General features: G+C 34.5%; 2 protein-coding genes across 2 annotated transcripts; one reads left to right on the forward strand and one right to left on the reverse strand.

Annotated features, from left to right (window-relative positions):
• The first annotated feature begins 1674 nt into the window (after positions 1 to 1674).
• On the forward strand, positions 1675 to 11496 carry LOC143576185 (protein EARLY FLOWERING 3-like). The gene is made up of 5 exons (XM_077060338.1): positions 1675 to 1871; positions 3563 to 4176; positions 6198 to 6249; positions 9418 to 9904; positions 10745 to 11496. The coding sequence occupies exons 1-5, from the start codon at positions 1695 to 1697 to the stop codon at positions 11269 to 11271; spliced, it is 1857 nt and encodes a 618-aa protein (XP_076916453.1). The 5' UTR covers positions 1675 to 1694; the 3' UTR covers positions 11272 to 11496.
• Positions 11497 to 11912: 416 nt separating this feature from the next.
• LOC143576186 (vacuolar-processing enzyme-like) lies at positions 11913 to 15098 on the reverse strand. The gene is made up of 8 exons (XM_077060339.1): positions 14898 to 15098; positions 13645 to 13809; positions 13406 to 13562; positions 13023 to 13308; positions 12881 to 12929; positions 12571 to 12780; positions 12291 to 12497; positions 11913 to 12216 (listed from the first exon to the last, which is right to left on the reverse strand). The coding sequence occupies exons 1-8, from the start codon at positions 15096 to 15098 to the stop codon at positions 12034 to 12036; spliced, it is 1458 nt and encodes a 485-aa protein (XP_076916454.1). The 3' UTR covers positions 11913 to 12033.
• Between the last annotated feature and the right edge of the window lie 3860 nt (positions 15099 to 18958).

Below are 18958 nucleotides of genomic sequence, written 5' to 3' on the forward strand. Positions count from 1 at the left end.
GCCGGGAACACTCACGCACAAAGCCGGGAAAACTCCCGCCCAAATAAGCCAGTCCGTACGATACTGGAGGATCTTTTGTACTGTACCTGACGAGGTATGGACAAAAGATCTGACCAAAGATACGACAGCTCACTGACAACAGTATGACGAGCAGCACGCTCTTGTACTGTATGTCACTATTAGCCACTGCCTACTCATCAACCTGTCGGAGGACGTGCACAGCCTGCAGTTGGTGGAACAGGAATAGTACACAGCCGGCCTGGTCACTATCAGCCGCTGCCTACCCACCAACCACCAGCATGGCATGTGCGTAGCCCACAGTTGGCAGAACAGGAATATTATTCAGCCGGCTGTACCTGCTTGGAAACCTACATTCGGCTATAAATACTCCAACACCTTGGAATGGTATCATCTTATCTCATATCTCATATCTTGATATATTACCTGATATCTGCTCTAGCCATTCTCTTAATATACACTTATATTCAAGAGCAATCTAGTCTGATTCTCACGCCGGAGGGTGGTCACAAGGAGGTACCCCCCTTCTCAGTGACGAGCTCACGGTGTCTGTTTTGCAGGTTATCAAAAGAACCATCTTCGCCGGATCTAACCCCTCGTGGGAAACATCTATTTAACCTCCAGATTATCCGTAATCTGCCCGGGGTCGATTAGTATTTCTTCAGATATTTTAATGGTGTTTCTTTACAAAGCACTTTTGTAATCACATAGGATTGAATGATGAGTTAATTTATGTGAATTGCCTGCCTTCAAGATTTTATTTTATCTACAAGCCCATGGGCCCCACCTGTGCACTTTTAACATATCTTAATTTCATCAAACCTTTTCCCCTAAAATTATATAATACCTAAAATAATAATAATTCTGGCCAAATAATATCAACCCTCCAGAATCAACAATTTCTGTCACAAAGAAAGATTCATCTTTATTCTTTCTTCTTTCTTCTTTCTCTATTCATCATATACGCTTATAATCTAAGCGTTCGAATTCAAATTCGCAATCTTTATTTAAATAAAAAAAAACCCAATTCGCAAATTTGGGGCTTCTTGATTTCACAACCCAGAAGTTGAATTTGCTTCAATTTTGTTATTACCCAAGTGGGTTGCTTCTTGGATGGTGCTGAATCTTCAATTTTAGGATTTCATTCTTGTTCTGTAAGTATTTATAATTCTAATTAGTTTGTGTAATTGAATATCAATTTTTGAAATTGGAATTAAAAACATCAATTAAAGAAATTGACAGGAACTTTGATTTCTTTTTATTATTATTATTATCATTATTATTGTTATTATTCTTATTATTAGGAATTTTGGATTCTAATAATCCGAATTATCACCTGTTGGCCGATAGTAATCCGATAATAACAATCCCGGTGGCATAATCATCATAGATTTTACACTCAATGCACATTTAATTTATATTCACTTTTTGTTGTGTTTCATTTATAATCATTATTATGAGAGAAATCGAGTGAAAATCAGGTATAAATCTATGATGTTTATGCTATCGGGATTGCAGTTGGCAACAAAAGTGAAAGTTAGGATTATCACCGGTCAAAGTGCAAGTACGGATTGTTATCGGCCAATAGGTCATAGTTAGGATTATTAAAATCCAATTTTCTTCTTATTATTGTTATTGTAATTTGATTTTTTGGTTGAATTTTGAAGGAGGTGAGAATGAAAAGAGGGAAAGATGATGATAAAGCAATGTGGCCAATGTTTCCAAGGCTTCATGTGAATGACACAGACAAAGGAGGTCCAAGGGCACCTCCTAGGAACAAAATGGCTCTTTATGAACAACTTAGTATCCCTTCACAAAGGTTCAATGGTGGGGTGCCCTCGTCTTCAACTCGGGTGAGTTAAATATATATATTTGTGCTATGGTTTGAAGTGATTCATGTTGATTGCTATCATATATGTATTGCCTAATGCGTACCTAAATATTGGTGCTATGTGTGACTTTGCTTATAGGATACTATTAAAAATGGTATATAAAGGAACCTTGAGAGCCCAAATTGATACTTTTAGTTTGTTCGTAAGGATAGTATTGTTTTGAGTATGTGATATAAATTACGCTTCGGAAACGGTATGCAAATTAACCTTAAGGATCCAAATTGATAGTATAAACTTTAAATGCATAATAATTTTAATACTTACTGAATAAAATTATTAGGAGGTTGTATGGATTAAAATACACTTTAGATGAATTTTAATCCAACCGTTTTATTTTTAGCTATTTTTATTTAATTGACTCATTAGAGATTTAAAATAGCCCAAGTCGACCCGTTCATAAGTAAACCAGTTGAGATTGATGCCTCTGGAAATTAAAAAAGTTTGTTATAGCACTTCTATTGGGTTTGAAATTTTTGGATCTGTGGTTAGCTTATGATGTTGGAACTTAACATTTTATGTGACAAGTGTTTTGTGATTTCATCATAGTTTTAGAAGGACAATATTTGAAATTGTGAAGTGTGTACATAGGCTAAAAGGTTCTTAGGATTTTAATAATTGTCGATTAAATCGATATTCTATATACCTAATACATAAGTAATTCGTTGTGCCACGTGTCAGAGTTTTGTGAACCCAGGATTCTTTTTCCCGCTTCTCTTATTTCACCCCTTAGTATGTATAACCTTGGTTTCAAAATGCGCGTGTCTTGCGCGCATATTGTGATGATGTGATGCTTAGGGCACATCACAGCACTTGATGCGATGCGTTTCCTTGATGCGCCAATATTGCGCTGTTTTTGCATTATGCGGCTGTTCGCATACCGCGCTACGCTGCACGCATTTTGTCTTCTAGGGTCTTTTTAAATTTTGTTGAGGGGCCTGGATTTTTAGTGGATAAATGGGCCGGATCTGTGTATTTAGGGTTTTTATTTTATATTATTATTTACGATGGTTTTTACTTTGTAATGGATAAATGGGCTGGATCTACTGCATGAATAAGTTTATCAATTTATAGTACTGTTTTTTGTTGTTTTATATTGTATAAGTGACACTTTAGAGTCTATAGTACTAATGGTAGTTGTTTATCAGTGTAAGGAGTACAATTTTGATGTTGAATTTAGCTTGATGGGACAACAAGAATGTGCATATTTTAGGCATGTTTCAGTATTTTAGTATTTTTAAAAAAATGAGCGTATCGAATACGTGATGCGCTTTACGCATCCCGCATCCCGCATCGGTTTTTTGGTCAAAACGGATTGAAGCGCATCGCACAATTTAAAACCAAGATAGTAACTTATGTGTGATATCTAACTTCAAATACATTTAATTATTAGTTAGTAACATATACATAATTTCAATTTAAAATATTATTTATAATTCCAAGATCTTCATTACTAACTATTTAGTCTTTCTTTTATTCAACCCGTGCAACACAAGGGTTTCTAACCCAGTAGCTTAGTACACGTATTGGGATATAGAACAAGTTGATAACTTCCGCTATGTCAAATTAACACTCACATTATGGCTACAAGTGGTGGGAAAACTTTAAATACTTTGAATGATGACCAACAAGTTTATTGTTTTCATGTTATTTAGATGACCATGAATGAAAGGGGCACACGTTCTTCATTTCAACAATCTTCTTCAAATCACCCAATCAGGAAGCCAGAAACTCGCCAATCCGATTTCAACCACCACCGCGTGCAACAAGAACATAAAAGGAGACAAGAAGAAGATGACTTTACGGTCCCAATCTTTGACCAACAATCTGGAACAAGTCAGAATCATCAAAATAGAGAAAATAATCACAATGCTAAACAAAAGAATAATAAGTTTCAAAAAGAGAACCCTCAAGGTTTTGCTGCATCTATCTCAAATCAACCGCCCCGACAAAATATTAAAGCTTCATTTAAGGAGACAAATGGCTCAAATAATAGGAACGTAAGGGATCGTCGAGTTGACTTGCAGGCAGATAACACTTTGTGGGGTGATAGTGTGTTAAACGAGGCGTCTAAAGCAAGTGGTTATGAGAATAATTCAGTCCCGTTAAGGGAAGTTCAAAAAGAAGGTTTGAGAAGCCCTAATGATGGTGATGCGGTTTCAGAGAATTCGATGGTTGATTCGATTTGCGGAGTTGATATTTCTCCTGATGACGTTGTCGGGATTATTGGTCAAAAACATTTTTGGAAGGCAAGAAGAGCTATTGTCAAGTAAGTTCTTTTGTTCATTAAATTTTCGGGTTTGATGTCATGGCATTGTTTTTGACCAGTTACCAGGTCATTTGATCTTAAATCGAACTATTTAAATATTGGTTAGTTTGCATAGCTTTTGAAGTTCTAAAAAAGTTACTAACTTGGTAAATATTATGACTGAATTTGAATTTAAAACTGTGTTAGGGATGATGTTTTGGGTCAGTTTTGAACCTTTTCACTTCTTTGTCTACATTATTTTTAAGATTTGTGTGTTTCAAACTAAAAAAAGCATTGATGCTCAATTTAATTTGCAATCAATTTTATTTATTTTTTGTTCTCATTTTATATGGGCAAATATGCAACTTTAATTTGAAAACATTACAGAAAGTGTTTGTGAATAGATTAAAAAACCCTAAGGGTGCGCTCGTTTCACAGAATTCGTGGGAATTCAAAGGAATTGGAATTAAAATCCCATGGCATGGCATGCTCGTTTCGTTGGAATTGGAATCTTAATTTCATTTTGGCGTGTTCGGTTGTCAAAGAATTGGAATTCAATTTGTTCAAATTCCTTTAAATAAACGAATTCCAAATCCTTCCAAAATGTGAAGGAATTCAACTAAATTCATAGGAATCTTTGATAGATGGACGTCTCGGGTGTCTTCGCGTTCGGTTCGACGCCCGGGTCGGTTCGCGTTCGGGTCGACGCCCAGGATCGATTCGCGTTTGGTCGCCCCTGGTCGGTTCGTCTCATTTCTCGAGTTTTTTTTAAACAAGGACAACGAATAAAACATTTAGTTATTTTACTTTTTTTGTTTTTGATTTACATTTTGAGTTATTAATTTATTATTATTATTTTTGAATATTTTTTTGAGGGGTTTTTTTTATCTTAATAGAAAGCCCCTAAAAAATAAAAAAATCATAACGTAAAATATAAATAAAAACATAAAATTTAAAAAAACTAAAATGTTTCCTCCTTTATCCTCGTTAAGGAAAAAAAAACCCAAAACCTGTTCCGACCCAAACCAAAACAACCCTTTTTTTGATTGACATGTTCTGACCCAAACCTGCTTCAACTCATGACCCGTTCGACCCAGCCCAACCCATTTGCCACCCCTACCTGAAGGTGGTGGCGTTGGCTGGAGCTGCGGTGATATTGGTGGTGATAGATTACAATTCATTTGTCAAACGAACACGTCAAGAATGGAATTGAATTTCAGTTCCTTCCAATTCCAATTCCTATTGGAATGCTCAGATTCCAAATCCAATTCTTTCCAATTCCAATCCATTCTGTGAAACGAGCGCCCTAAGTTCCTATCTATGAAGCATGGGGACGCCCCCAAGGGTTGAGTACCGGTCCCGGGGACGGGAATGCGACCGAAAAGCCACTGAAACGTTTCCCTAACGATTCTGGTAAATGGGGACGGATCCAACACAGCATCGGTGACGTTTCTATATAATATTCCGGCTACTTTACTAGCGGTTACAACGATGATATAGTTAAAGCAGGGATAGGGGAGAAGATGCATTGCACGGTCTTCTAGGTCTTTAAATCATTTGTATTTTATTTAAAAATATAAAATATTAATAATAATATAATATTGTTGTGTACTAATTCATTTGCATTTACATTTGACTAGGTCAACAAAAAATTTATGTTTACTTTAACCCTCCATCATGGGGTATCGACAACATGTATAGACTTCTAAATTAAAGTCAGTCACTCAGTCGGTCAGTCCTTTTATGTTACTTGAATATTTTACTTATTATGCTGTTATATATTTGTTAGTTTATTTAACTAAGCTGATTTTTTTTAATATACTATTGCTTATAACTTAGTAAACTATATCATGATAAGTAAATTCTAATTTGGACTTTGTTTAATATATTTTTTATCTTTTTTATATTTCTTTTTCCGTACCTTTACCGTACCCGTATCTTGGATTTTGAGTTTTGTCATTACCCGTTCCCGTGCTACATAGGTTCCTATAATATGCTGACTGTGTTTGAGCGCGTCTCATTTTGTGTCCTTTTGTTTGCAGCCAACAGAGAGTGTTTGCTGTTCAAGTGTTCGAGCTCCACAGATTGATAAAGGTAAGTCGAGTCAACTGCCTATATGGTTTTTAACCAATATCCCTGAATTATCACTCTTTTTCTCATACGATTCTTTCAGTCAAAAGTGTTGGGCCATCTTACTGTTTTGCTTAGAATTGGCGGCTCAACTGGTTGGGCAACGAGTCAAAATAGGAAATTTTGGTACGGTTGGTTGACCCGGAAAACATTTTGTGCTTTTTAAAGCATTTAGCATGTCAAATCTAGTTACGAAAACTACTATCTACTAGTAATTTAATTTTTAACTACTCATACAACTACTTTTACTTATAGTTAATACTAGCTTTAGAACCCGTGCAACACATGGAATGTAACAATCCATAAAGTTCTTAAATTCGCATATACATCTTATAGATGGAAAATGTATTACATATAATAATGAAAATAATAACAAATTTACATTTATAATTCATGAATCTCTAAATACCTCTTTGTATACATCATTTGATTTATGCCTATTTAGCTTCAATCCAATAGCACCTGGCAAGATTACTAAAAATGTAAAAAAGAGAAACCGTCAATGTTTGAATCATATAAATGGTGTAGCCCAAAAATGTTGGTGGTCAAAATGTGTAACAATCACTTAATCATTGGTTAACAAAAAAAAATATAGATCCAAATTACTTTTAGGACCATCCGTTCTTCTGGTTTAAAAATTTCAAGCCTAAATGACAGAACTGCAAACAAACCGAACAGAACCCATTGTGACAACTAAAATGAACATTTTTGAAGAACCAAAATTTTGGTTTGAGCCTACAATCGAACCAAACCGACGGTTGCACACCCCTAGTGGTAGCCACAAAGAGATTGATTTTAAAAACATATAGAATCATCGTATCAAATATTGTTTTAGAATGTAACGCCTTTGACCTAAAAGTCAAAGTATCATGATAAAGTGGAAAAACTTATATATTTTTCACCTTTTCAGCACTTGTGAAATACAGGCTAGCATCAAAAGCCTGCAGTACAAAATAAGTAATTGGTTACTCATGATTTGTGAGAACCGCAAGGGCGTTGTCAACACAGTCAATCCAGCCCGGACCATTTTGACCTTGGGGTCACACTAAAGAGTAATATTATTAGTACATGAGATAACTAAATGAAATGAGTGTAGCGTGAGGTCTTTAAGAAGCTTGGGGTACTATCTTGAGATTTATATGACCTCCGGTGCCACTTTCTATCTGACCAATCCAAATATGTTTGCCAACCAGGAAAGAAGACTACTAATATTTAATTATGATGTATAACATCTATAATTAAATTTAATGTTTTTAAGGATTGTATGAAAACAATATACCTTGTCAATGCAGGACCATACCAAATTCTCATGTCTTGCACAATGCTATCTGATCGACCATCTACAAACATTATATAAGTAAAAAATAAGATTTGAATTTTGATTACATAAATGCTACCAAAAATAGCAAAATGAATGATGTAAACTAGCCAACAGCTATTTTTGTAAGACCAGGAAGGAATCAGTGTTAAGTTTACAAATGTCAGTTTATCATAAATAAATCAGTATAGAGTTGTGTCCGCGCGCTACAGCAGGTTTTGGGCTTGAGTTACCATAAAGTAAATTTGCTTGTTTTTATCCAAACAGCATTATATTAAGTAGACTAAATAAGACATTTGATAGCTTTTAATGGCCCGCACCAAGTGTAGCAGCAGATACATTAAGTTTTGCTAATAGTTACAAAAGTTGCCGACTTGAGTTCCTAACTAGATGCAGGTATGTTCTTGATATGAATTTTGATATTGACATAGTTACCAGTAATTTAGGTAATATTCCTAAAAAGCTACTGTCTTTTCATCGAGTCGGGTCAATCGCAACACTTTCATATGCTTTACAGAAATTTAAAATAGAAGATACATTTAGAACACCTTTGACACCTACATTTGACTCGTTAAGAGATGAAACATAAACAAAATCTCGTTTAGCAATAGCAACAGATTATTCGAGTCTCAAAGGACTTGGTTTGACTCGTTAAGAGATATAAACGTGATTTGAATCTACCTGTTCCTAAGCGAGTTTGGTAAGATATGACAAAGAATAAACTGAACTTTATTTTAGGTTAGAAACACATGTTGGTTGGGTGAGAAATAAATGGTTAAGCAGATATTTTTATTCCCTTTTTCATGCTACTTAGGGTAAGAAAAAAAATAAAATTTAACTTATTCCTTTATGATTTAATACAATATCTAATTTACCAAGAGCATTAAAAAAACCTCAATTTGGCTTGTATATGTTTGACCCGTAACCCAACTGGCCCGTTCAAGAAACTTAACAGGTCCACATCGCTTTCTTGTATGTTATATTTATAAATTTGAAAAACTGGACAAACAAAGCTGGTCCATACCCAACTCACTTGGGCATGTACTGTATAATTACACAGTTTGGCTCGACCTATTTAGGTACTTGAGAACATCTATATTTGTCCAATCCACATACATGAGAAGAAATATTCAAGCTCTGGTATTTGAACAATGTTAGCATGAATTGATGACACATGTAAAGCAAAATCTCTGTAAACACAGATTATAAAACTAAACCTAATTTTATTATAATTTTCTCGATAAAAATAAAATGAAAAGAACAAAAATTTGGACATGGAATTACTAACCAGACTTTTTAGAGAAACTGTAGCCCATTGAACCGATGTGCGTGTGCGGTTTTGGAGTTAGATGATTCCTTGGATACTCTTTCTTATAAGTGCCTCTTAACTTTTTCATGAGTTTGGCCATGCGGTATGTGATTTGAAACAAGAGAAATGGTTTTAGAGACTTCATAACTTATATCCATATATCTACATATATATGAAAAAAAGGAAACGGGTCAAACAGGTTGAAAACCGGTAAAAGTTTTTCAACACAGCCACAACAATAAGGAATACTCACAATATGATCGTTACACCCTTCTCATGCTTCTTACACTTCAGATTCTTATTATCTTATCCAAGTATATTTGATGACATGAATTTTTTCATGTAAATATGTTATTATTCAAGTTTTCAGGGGTATATATGAAATTATCTACTCGCTTTTAAGTAAAATGATTTAAAAGGTTTTGTGCATTAAATCAAAATTTTAAAACGCTTTGATGGACACTAAATGTAACACGAATGATTAAAACTTAATTATGTAAAACAGGTTCAGAGATTAATTGCCGGATCGCCTCATCTTTTGGTTGAAGAAAACGCGTATATAACAAAACCACCAAAAGTTTCACCAATCAAGAAAATTCCTATCGAGTATATTATGAAGTCCACTATTGATACACCTAAGAACATAAACAACCTTGAGAAACCGAACGATGACATGGAATTCTCAGCCGAGAATGCGGTTGGCAAGGTGTCTCTATCTTCTGTGCAAAATGGCAGTCAGACAACGAACTGCAGACCGTTTGGGGGGCACCCGCTGCCACCATCTGATCAAAATATGGGCTCTTGGAATTTTAGCCTGCCACCTGGACCTGGACCTGGACCTGGACCTGGACCTGGACCTGGACCTGGACCCCAATGGTTGATTCCTGTTATGTCTCCATCTGAGGGACTTGTTTACAAACCGTACCCTGCTCCAGGGTTCATGAATCCAGTTTATGGTGGATGTGGTCCTCTTGGTTCCATGCCTGGGCCTGGTAAAGTCTTCTTTGACTTTTGGTCTTTTCGTCAATTTTATTTTAATGCTTGCGATTTTTATAGAAACTTTTACTGGGGGGGTTGCATGGGTCAGTTTTGGACTTTTACGGGACCGAAAACCGGAATTTCGGTTATTTAGTTTTCAAAGACGTTCGGTTTCCATTTTTTACTTTGGTTTTACCATCTGGGCTTGAAATTTTTGGGCTGAACCAAAAAGTTTGGCCTAAATATTTTTGTTACTTAATGATTAATTGATTATTATACAATTTTTAAGCTTTTGAGTTTTGGTTTTTTTCTGTTTGAGTTCAGTTCGGCTTTTGGGTTTTACCATTTGGAATTAACATCTTTGGGCCCAAAAAAAAAAGAAATTTTGGCCCAAAATAAATAATTTGGCCGAAATCTTGTTATTTAATGATTACTTGATTATTATACATTTGGGCTAAAATATTTGGGTTACATTATTTATTAAGTCTTTATAAATTACCCAACATCCAAATTGAAATCCATAAATTCGGTTCAGTTTTTTCGGTTTTAATTACATGCAAAACTGCAGCCAAACCGAAAATTCGGTTTTTACGAAAAATAAACCAAACCATTTGTTTTTGTTTAGGCCCAGTTATTTCAGTCAGGGATTGGTTTTCCCAATTTCAGGCACACCCCTAATTTTTACACCAGTTTTGAAATATTAAAGTCACTGAACTTTGCTTAAATGAACATGTGAAATTGTAAAAAACATCGTTTACAAACACAAGTTTAAATAAGTTTTAAGGACTTCAGTATACAGTATGTTGGTTTTGTGATTTTCACAAGCTAAATTTGCAATTTTGAATACTAAGCAGGGTATAATATCCCAAGCTATGGTGCATCACCATCACATCATCATCACCGTCATTATTATGAAGGGTCCTTAGGGGTTAACCCGTTCACCCCACTCCCGGCTAGTCACGGTTACTTCCCTTCTTACGGTATGCAAATGGCTAACACATTGGTCTCAAGCTCCACCACAGTCGAGCCAATCAAGCCCTTCAACCAAGGCTCAACCGACGTTCAAACCGAGAAAAACGGACACACAGTCATTCCAAACACGGTCAAGAATAATATTTCTTCTAAAGATACTGAGGTCCAAGCCAGTACAGCAAGCAGTCGAAGCGATAAGACAAAAGACCAAAACGCCCTTCCTCTTTTTCCAACCACTCCTCTGGCTTCCAGGGGCAGTCCTGCCCCTGAAGCTTCTCGGTTGGTTGAAACAACGGGCCCACCTCGTGTTATTAGAGTTGTACCTCATAATGCACGGTCGGCAACTGCATCTGTTGCACGGATTTTCCAGTCCATACAAGAGGAAAGAAAGCATCATGATTCTGGTTAGATTGCGCTTGTGTTGGAAGACCCTTTGGTGTTGTACTTTGTGCTTCTGTGATTGTAACTTCCGTCTTAATGCCGTGATTGTTGAATACAACAGGATGTATGTATATGTATATAAATGTATGTCTGTATGCAAAGAGTATGACATAAAGTGGTAGGCATTGTTTTATATGTATGTAAGCATGCTTGCTTCAAGTTTTCATTGTAGGCATTGTTTTGAAGTTGTACACATGATTCAGTGCTTGGTTTATATTTAGGTTCAAATTATACACCTTTTTTTATTCCAGGTCTGTCATTATATAAGGTGGGCTTGTTTCGCAATCTTGTACTGAATCATTAGCATTAAAAAACCTGATTGATTAAGAGTTAGCCTCTGAATCATTTAGCATGTCTCTGAAACTTAACAATTAAAAGGCTATCAACTCATTCTTAAAACGGGTGACATTTGGTGTTCAGCACAATTAAGGATAATGATTTTGGCACACCAAAAAGCATGATATGATAGCAGAGTATGTTGCAAGCCGAGTATGTTCAATATACTCATCAATCCGAAAATGAGTTCAATGTGTGGGTGCATAATCACTTATGTTTATCTTATTGTGACACTGCAACTGATTTTTTAATATATAACTGATAACATTACATACGGACGATATACATGCATATGAATATAAAGCTATACATGGTTGAAGACTAACAACATATACATATGATATTTGGCAAATTTAAGCATACGGGTCGACCAATCTTTGAAGAATCTAGAACATCATGCTGTGAAACCCCTGCTAAGTGAACTCCAAGGGTTTGAGGGGAAGGTGGTGCATGCTTGTGATGATGCAGCAGCCATCTGGTCATTTGTGACTCCAGAGTTACACAAATTAGCAATCGATCGCATGTGTTTCATACCGTATTGTGATAAAGATCCACAATGTGTCTCAAATGTCCTCACCTATACATACACAAGCATAATATTTAAGAAAATTGCAACAAATACCAAACCGAGAGAGACGATTACTGGCTTACAAATGTTTTAAGGCAAGTCCAGTCATCAACTAGAGGCTTTCCAGCTGATCTAACCGTGTTTAGCACCTCTGGACCCTTTTCTAAACCAAACAGAACCTTGCCAATGAGTTGTATGCTGCTGTCTATGTGCATTCTGTGAGACATTGCTTCCATAAACGTTTTCTGAGCCTCGGTTTTACTGTCAGAACCTTCTGGAGCCGTCCGGTACTGTCACAAAATTTGAGATTAATGAAGTGAACGATGAACGAAGAACGAAAGAATAAGGTTCGGGTTAGCAAACCTTATGCCAGAAATGTAAAAGATCAGCATCACGCTGGTTAACAGCTTTCGGTGACCGAAATATAGCGTTTTCTTCAATAAAAGTGAAATTTTCATTTGCAGGGTTTGTACCCATATACATGTAAAGATTATCTGTGCTGAGTGGCAAGTCTCCATATTGCATCACATGAGATCCATAATAAGAGTTATCACTTGAAGTTCTTTTCTTAACCTGCAAATATTAAATAACAAATGACACTAAATGAGTAAACTATTATTCTTTAAAAATACTCTGCGTTTGTCATTTTAAGAAACCAAACTCGTGTTCTTACCAGTTTATACTGCTGCCTGATCGTTTCTGTTCGCAGGTTATGTGCATCACTGTAAGCAATAACAGAATCAGTTAACAAAACAAGAGGGATACGCGTACCCTTGCAAAACTAGTTAAAAGGGTATTATGGTAATTTAACATACCAATCTTCCATCCAGGCGACACTATACAAGTCACCCAAACAAGTGGTATACTCAGGGGGTGGGCTAGGATAATCCCCGGGGCAATACGTGCCCCAACTGCTCTCATCCGGGCCAGAGGCGGTGGTTGCATAAATATTTAAACCTTGAGGAAGAAGACCCTCAAATATACTTCCAGACTCACAGGCTTCAAGGTAAAATACCAAGCTTTTATATGTTCCGGAAGCATGCTTTTGTTTCAACACATCAATAAGATCATTTGCATACAAGTAAGGATTTGTTGGCATCCCTGATAACATTTACAAAATTACCACAAAATATCAGTAAACTGAATAACTGATAAAAGTTGTTTCAGTTTTTTTTTTTTTTTTAAATCTGTCACTAACCAAGCACACCGGGACCACCATGGTCCGTGTAGTAAATGAAGATCCGGTCATTTGGACCACTATACACAACCTTTCCACTTCCGCCTTTAACTTTAGTTTTGTCACCGAGCAAAACAGCAAAAAAGTTGTCAACATTCACATCATCCCCGGTGTAATCCTGGTTCACGCAATTGTGACACGTCAGAAAACGAAATTATTAAATTTTGGTTATTGTAAATGGTTAAGGAGAAAATGCAAACCTTTGGTACTCCATGGTACACATCATCTCCATCTGGGCTGTTAATGATGACTCCTTGTCTGGGATTATATGGATTGTAGGCGATGTCGTCGTACATGAATACAACAATGTTTTCATCCTTGAGGCCACCGGATTTCAGGATTTGATATGCATGGCATACATCTGCCTGCAAACATAAATTTAGCATAGTCAAAAACATACCAAATCATGAATCTCTCTTAGCTAGAAAATTAACATAGGCTAGGAATTGTTATGATATGTTTTATGTAATCATAAACTCATAATTTATAAATGTTACTTGATTAAAAAGAATTTACAAAGACAGTAACCTGTTCTAGTTCTTTCAAGTGTTTTTGTTTTAAGTTTTAACCATGGCTGATTGGACCGGACTGGCTACATAAACATCGACTGAGCTTATTTAAACCGGCCACTTGCCCGGTTGAATCGGCTATCCGACCCATGTAGTCGAACCAGATTCCAACCTTTTCTATTTTCTTTCTTCTAAAATCTAATTTACTATTTAGGGGTGGGATCTGCTACAAATAAAATTTACCTACTAAACGTACAAATAACTAGAGTAATTAATTATTATTACCTTACAGTTTTGAGCTAGAGTAATCACACTACAAAAATGAAGTAGAGTAATAACAATTACTCTAGCTTAAAAATTGTAGAGTAATAATAATTAATGTAGTTATTTGCATGCTTACGCTAAATTTGTTTCTACTTGATCCTAACACTATTTGTTTATTTCAATCTGTATATTTTGTTTACACTTTACATTCACAAAGAGTAGTTAATAGTTACATATTTTGTTTAAATCATGGTTGCAAAAATGGCGCCACGGCACCGGGTAATCTCCGAGTACTAGACGATTACTTTCCGAGTAGGCAGAGTACTCACAAATCCCATGTCGACATAGTTGACCCCACCTAGCGACTTATGCAACCATGGTTTTAATTATATATATTTACTTTAAAATTATATATGACATTGTCAGTTGCAAATCAGAATCAATGAAAACCTTGATCAAGTAGCAACAAACATAATTCACCAAAATCATCATCATCATCATCATCATCATCGTACTAAATCCCACCAATAGCAAAGCTATAATAGGGTCTGAGGAGGGTAAGATGACCTCTACCATGGGAACAGAGAGGCTGCTTCTGCTTCCGGGAGACCTCCGACTCTGATTATAATTCACCAAAAAAAAAAAAAAAACATTTGACGTGGGGTTTTAGTAATGATCACCTGATGCCTGTAGTTCCCGTAACCGTTGGATCCGGCGATCAAGATCGCCCATCGGGTACCAACGGAGTCATCGTCAACGTCATGTTTTTCCGACGGCAACCGGATAATATTATTATTAATATCATCAGCCAGTTCACGGCCGTTGACTACTGCGATCATAAAGACAGCATATAGAGTGATCAGGTGACGAATCATCTTCATCGTTGTCTACAGATTACAATACAAATATAAACAGTGTGTGTGTATATATAGAAAGTAGAAAGATAATATGTGTATGGGTACAAGCATTTAATGCTTACAGTACAAAGGGAATTTTATAATTTAAAACTTTTTTATGCTTGTATTAAGATAGCGTTTACAACAAACCCCAATCCTGAATAATCTTTTTTTAAGATAGATGTCAATTGTTTATATTGATTTTAAAACTTCAAGCTCTGACTCAATTAAAACACAATCAATGATAGGTTTTGAAACTGATACCTTAAGATTCCAAGTAGAGGTGGCAAAAAAACAGGTTAATGGAACCAAAACGAAAATCAAACCGAAACCAAGCCTGTCTGAAATTGATTATTTAGGAACCGGTTGAGACCGTATGTTTGAAACAGTTTGTAATTCTCTTCACAAAAGTTGGCTCCAAACCAAAACCTGTCAGGAAGCAGTAAAAAAATTTATCATAACTTGATAAAAAACCTGTTTCAACCTAAACCAGTCGACTTGACACTTTGTACACCTCTCTAATCCCAAATTTTAAACATCACATTTTCATATTATTGAATCAGAAAACAAATTGCAATAATTGTTTTAGGGGCCTTAGTTTTGGTTGTATGACAGTTTGGTCCCTCGTGACTCATAGCGTATGAAGTGTGGGGACAATGAATATTCTGAAGCTCAACTTGGGAAAGAGTTTTGTTCTTTTGTCTAAAAGTCATGAAAATGATTTTTTAACCATGAGAAAGACATAAAATGATTTTTATCTTTAAAATATGTTGCGTATTTTATGCTTAACAATAATGATTTTCAAGTCTAAAACATGTCTCACGTTTAATGTTTAAAATTGATTTTATGTGTTATATTTTTTTTTTGTCATTATTTACTATTTTAATTAAAAAATTAAATAAAATTTAAAAAACATATTATATTATTTAAGCCTGCCTATCAATAGATGATATAAAAAAAATTTTATTCATGCTTATTTGTGTCTACTCTAGCTCTACTGTAGCTCCATTGACTCAAATTATAGGCCGAATCAAAATAAGTTACTCAGAAAACAGTTGCTAACTTCTACGAAGTGATCTTCAACTCGATTACAAAAAAAGAATAATATTATTGTTTATTTGAACCAAGTTGCAATAACTTTTTAATCATGACTAATAGAGCAATAAGGTGTATGACGATATATGATATCCACCGACTTTTTAACTTTTACATTTTTAATTTATTTTTGTAATAAAGTTATATACAATTTAAATAATGATTAATGTATATAAGAATTATAGCGTGTAATTTTTAATATTGGACCTGGATTATCAATACATTTTTTTCCCAATTATCTCATCGTCATCCTAGTTCTTGTATTTGCTTTGAGGTTGCAGCGATTTACAAGATATTTCAAGGACTGACCTATCATAGATTGAAGATAAGGTGAAACAGTGATTGCATTTCTCATGATGTTGATTTGTGGGGTTGTGGGTCATTGCTCAATAATATCCGCTAAGCTCATAAGATATTTTATAAAATTATTGTGGGACTTTGGCTGCCTTCTCAATGTCAGTCCATAACTCCATCCCAATAAAAGGTAGGATCATTTATGGATACTACTGATTCATCGGTCAATTATATGATGTAATCTTATTTTTATTATCAAGTATCTCAAATTACAAAATTATTAGCAACGTCAATTCATAAATACCCTAAATTTTTTTTATATTTAATTTAAAATAAATTAAACAGTCAAATGTAATTAAAATTAAATTTCATTAAAATAAAAAAATATTACATAATTTAAAACCGGAAAAATAACATACGACAATTCAAACCAAAAACTTAAAATACAAAAATTTAAACTAACTAACCTTCTTTCGCAATCACGGCGAACGATTTTTTTAGGAATGTTTGATGATGTTGTCGTTTCTTCCTCTTCGGTTTGCTTGATGTAGTCTTTGAAATTGTATGCTACTATTGTTTGAAAAATATCGTTATCTGAATCGTACGGCGGTATGAATATCCCGATATCATCATTTGAGAAATTATCCATTAAGGGTTTCAATGAATAAAAATGGTGAAAGTTTGAGTAAATAAAAATGGTAGAGCAATGTTTTCATAATCGGATCGGACGGTGAACCGGACGGGCAACCGGTTCACCGGTTCAACCAGTTAAACCGAACGAACAAATTTTGTAAAAAATGACGGTTACTGTTGAAAAATAAAAATTTTCAAAAGAAAAAAAATATGTTTCTCATAGTAAATTGGTTCTACTGGTTTGGTTTTCCAATCGGACCCGGTTGAATAGGTTCGGACCGGCAGGTTCTCTGGGAGATGAGTAAACTAACTACATAGAACCGGACCGGCCGGTCCGGTCTCAACAACATTGGTAGAAGACTTGAGTGAATAAAAATGGTGAAGGTTTTGTGGTATTTATTTGTGTTAATAGAGCGTAATAAATTAATAATTAATTCATTTTAATTCTTCAATTATACAATAACCATAAAAAAGGAAGCAATTTTAATGTAGCAAAAATTTGTTATGAAATGAAGCCATACACCTTATCCGCATAGAGTGACGGTGATATTATCATGCAATTTAGAAGCCATACGCCCTACTTATATGCTCACACAATTTGAAAGCCACACGCCCTACATATATGAACGCCACGTCCCCTCTACGTGCAATGGTAGCCATCTTGACAACAAAATGACGTTTATATCCTCTCTAAGTGTAATGGTAGCCATTCTTGACAACAAAATGACGTTTATATGGGAACTTCCGGTTCTAAGGAATACAGTTCACCTACATGAACTCCAACGGAAATTGGTGAGACCCGATACTTTTCAAATGATGTGATAATATTTGAATTATTTATTTGAATCGAATTATTTGAGTTTTGAAGCTGACAAATTTGATTTGAATTTAAAATAGCTAGTTCAAAATTTGATTCGAGATTGAAATTCGAATTAGAATGGATTCAATTTGAATTCGTAAAAAAATTTATTTTAGTTAAAGTTTCAAAACCACTACAAATTTAAACTCTTTTAACATAAAAAAAATACAGTCTATGAAACAAAATAAACCATAGAAAGTTACAATATCCAAAGCATCTTAAATATTCATAGTGATAACTCCCAATTACATGGTCAAAGCAACTAACAAGAGTGTTATCATTATCAATTAATAACCAAAATGATAAACTACTAACTTTTAGTCTTTTGAACTTAAATAACTTGTGTATTTTATTTTATGGTTAAGTTATTCTACAAAGAAAAAAAATACGAAGGATGAGAATGATTCGTGACCTTAAAAAATAGAAATAATAATAAAACAAAAAAAATCTCAAAAAATTTAAAAATTAAATAAATAATCATAACTTAAAATATAAATCAAAAGGAAAAAAAGCCAACATGTTTCCTGCATCGTCCTTATTCAAAAAGATATAAATAAATAAATAAAATTAATGTGTCTTTCCTATTTATCATTGCGTTTTTTTTATCTTTGTGTCTTTTCCTTAATATTGTGTCTTGTTTACTCGATATTGTGTTATATTACCCAACAATTATGTTATATTTTGTTTGACATTGTGTTATGTTTTTTATCTAGTGTGTCTTTTTTATTTGTCATTACATTTTTTTTGTTTATTTTCAAAACCATGTCTTTTTTTTTCCTTGCATTGTGATTTTTTTTATGAGGACGGCAGGGGAAACATTTTTTTTAGTTTTTAATTTATATTTTGAGTTTTTTTTTATTATTTTTCTTGAATTATTTTATAGAGGTATTTTTTAAGGTCACGAATCCTTCTCACCATTTTTATTGTTGTGTCATTTAATATTTTAACCTAGCCCTTATATATA

This window comes from Bidens hawaiensis, unplaced genomic scaffold (assembly GCF_021521415.1).
Source record: "Bidens hawaiensis isolate Kalapana, Puna unplaced genomic scaffold, B.hawaiensis_p1.1 tig00028023_1, whole genome shotgun sequence".
NCBI classification, from domain to species: Eukaryota; Viridiplantae; Streptophyta; class Magnoliopsida; order Asterales; family Asteraceae; genus Bidens; species Bidens hawaiensis.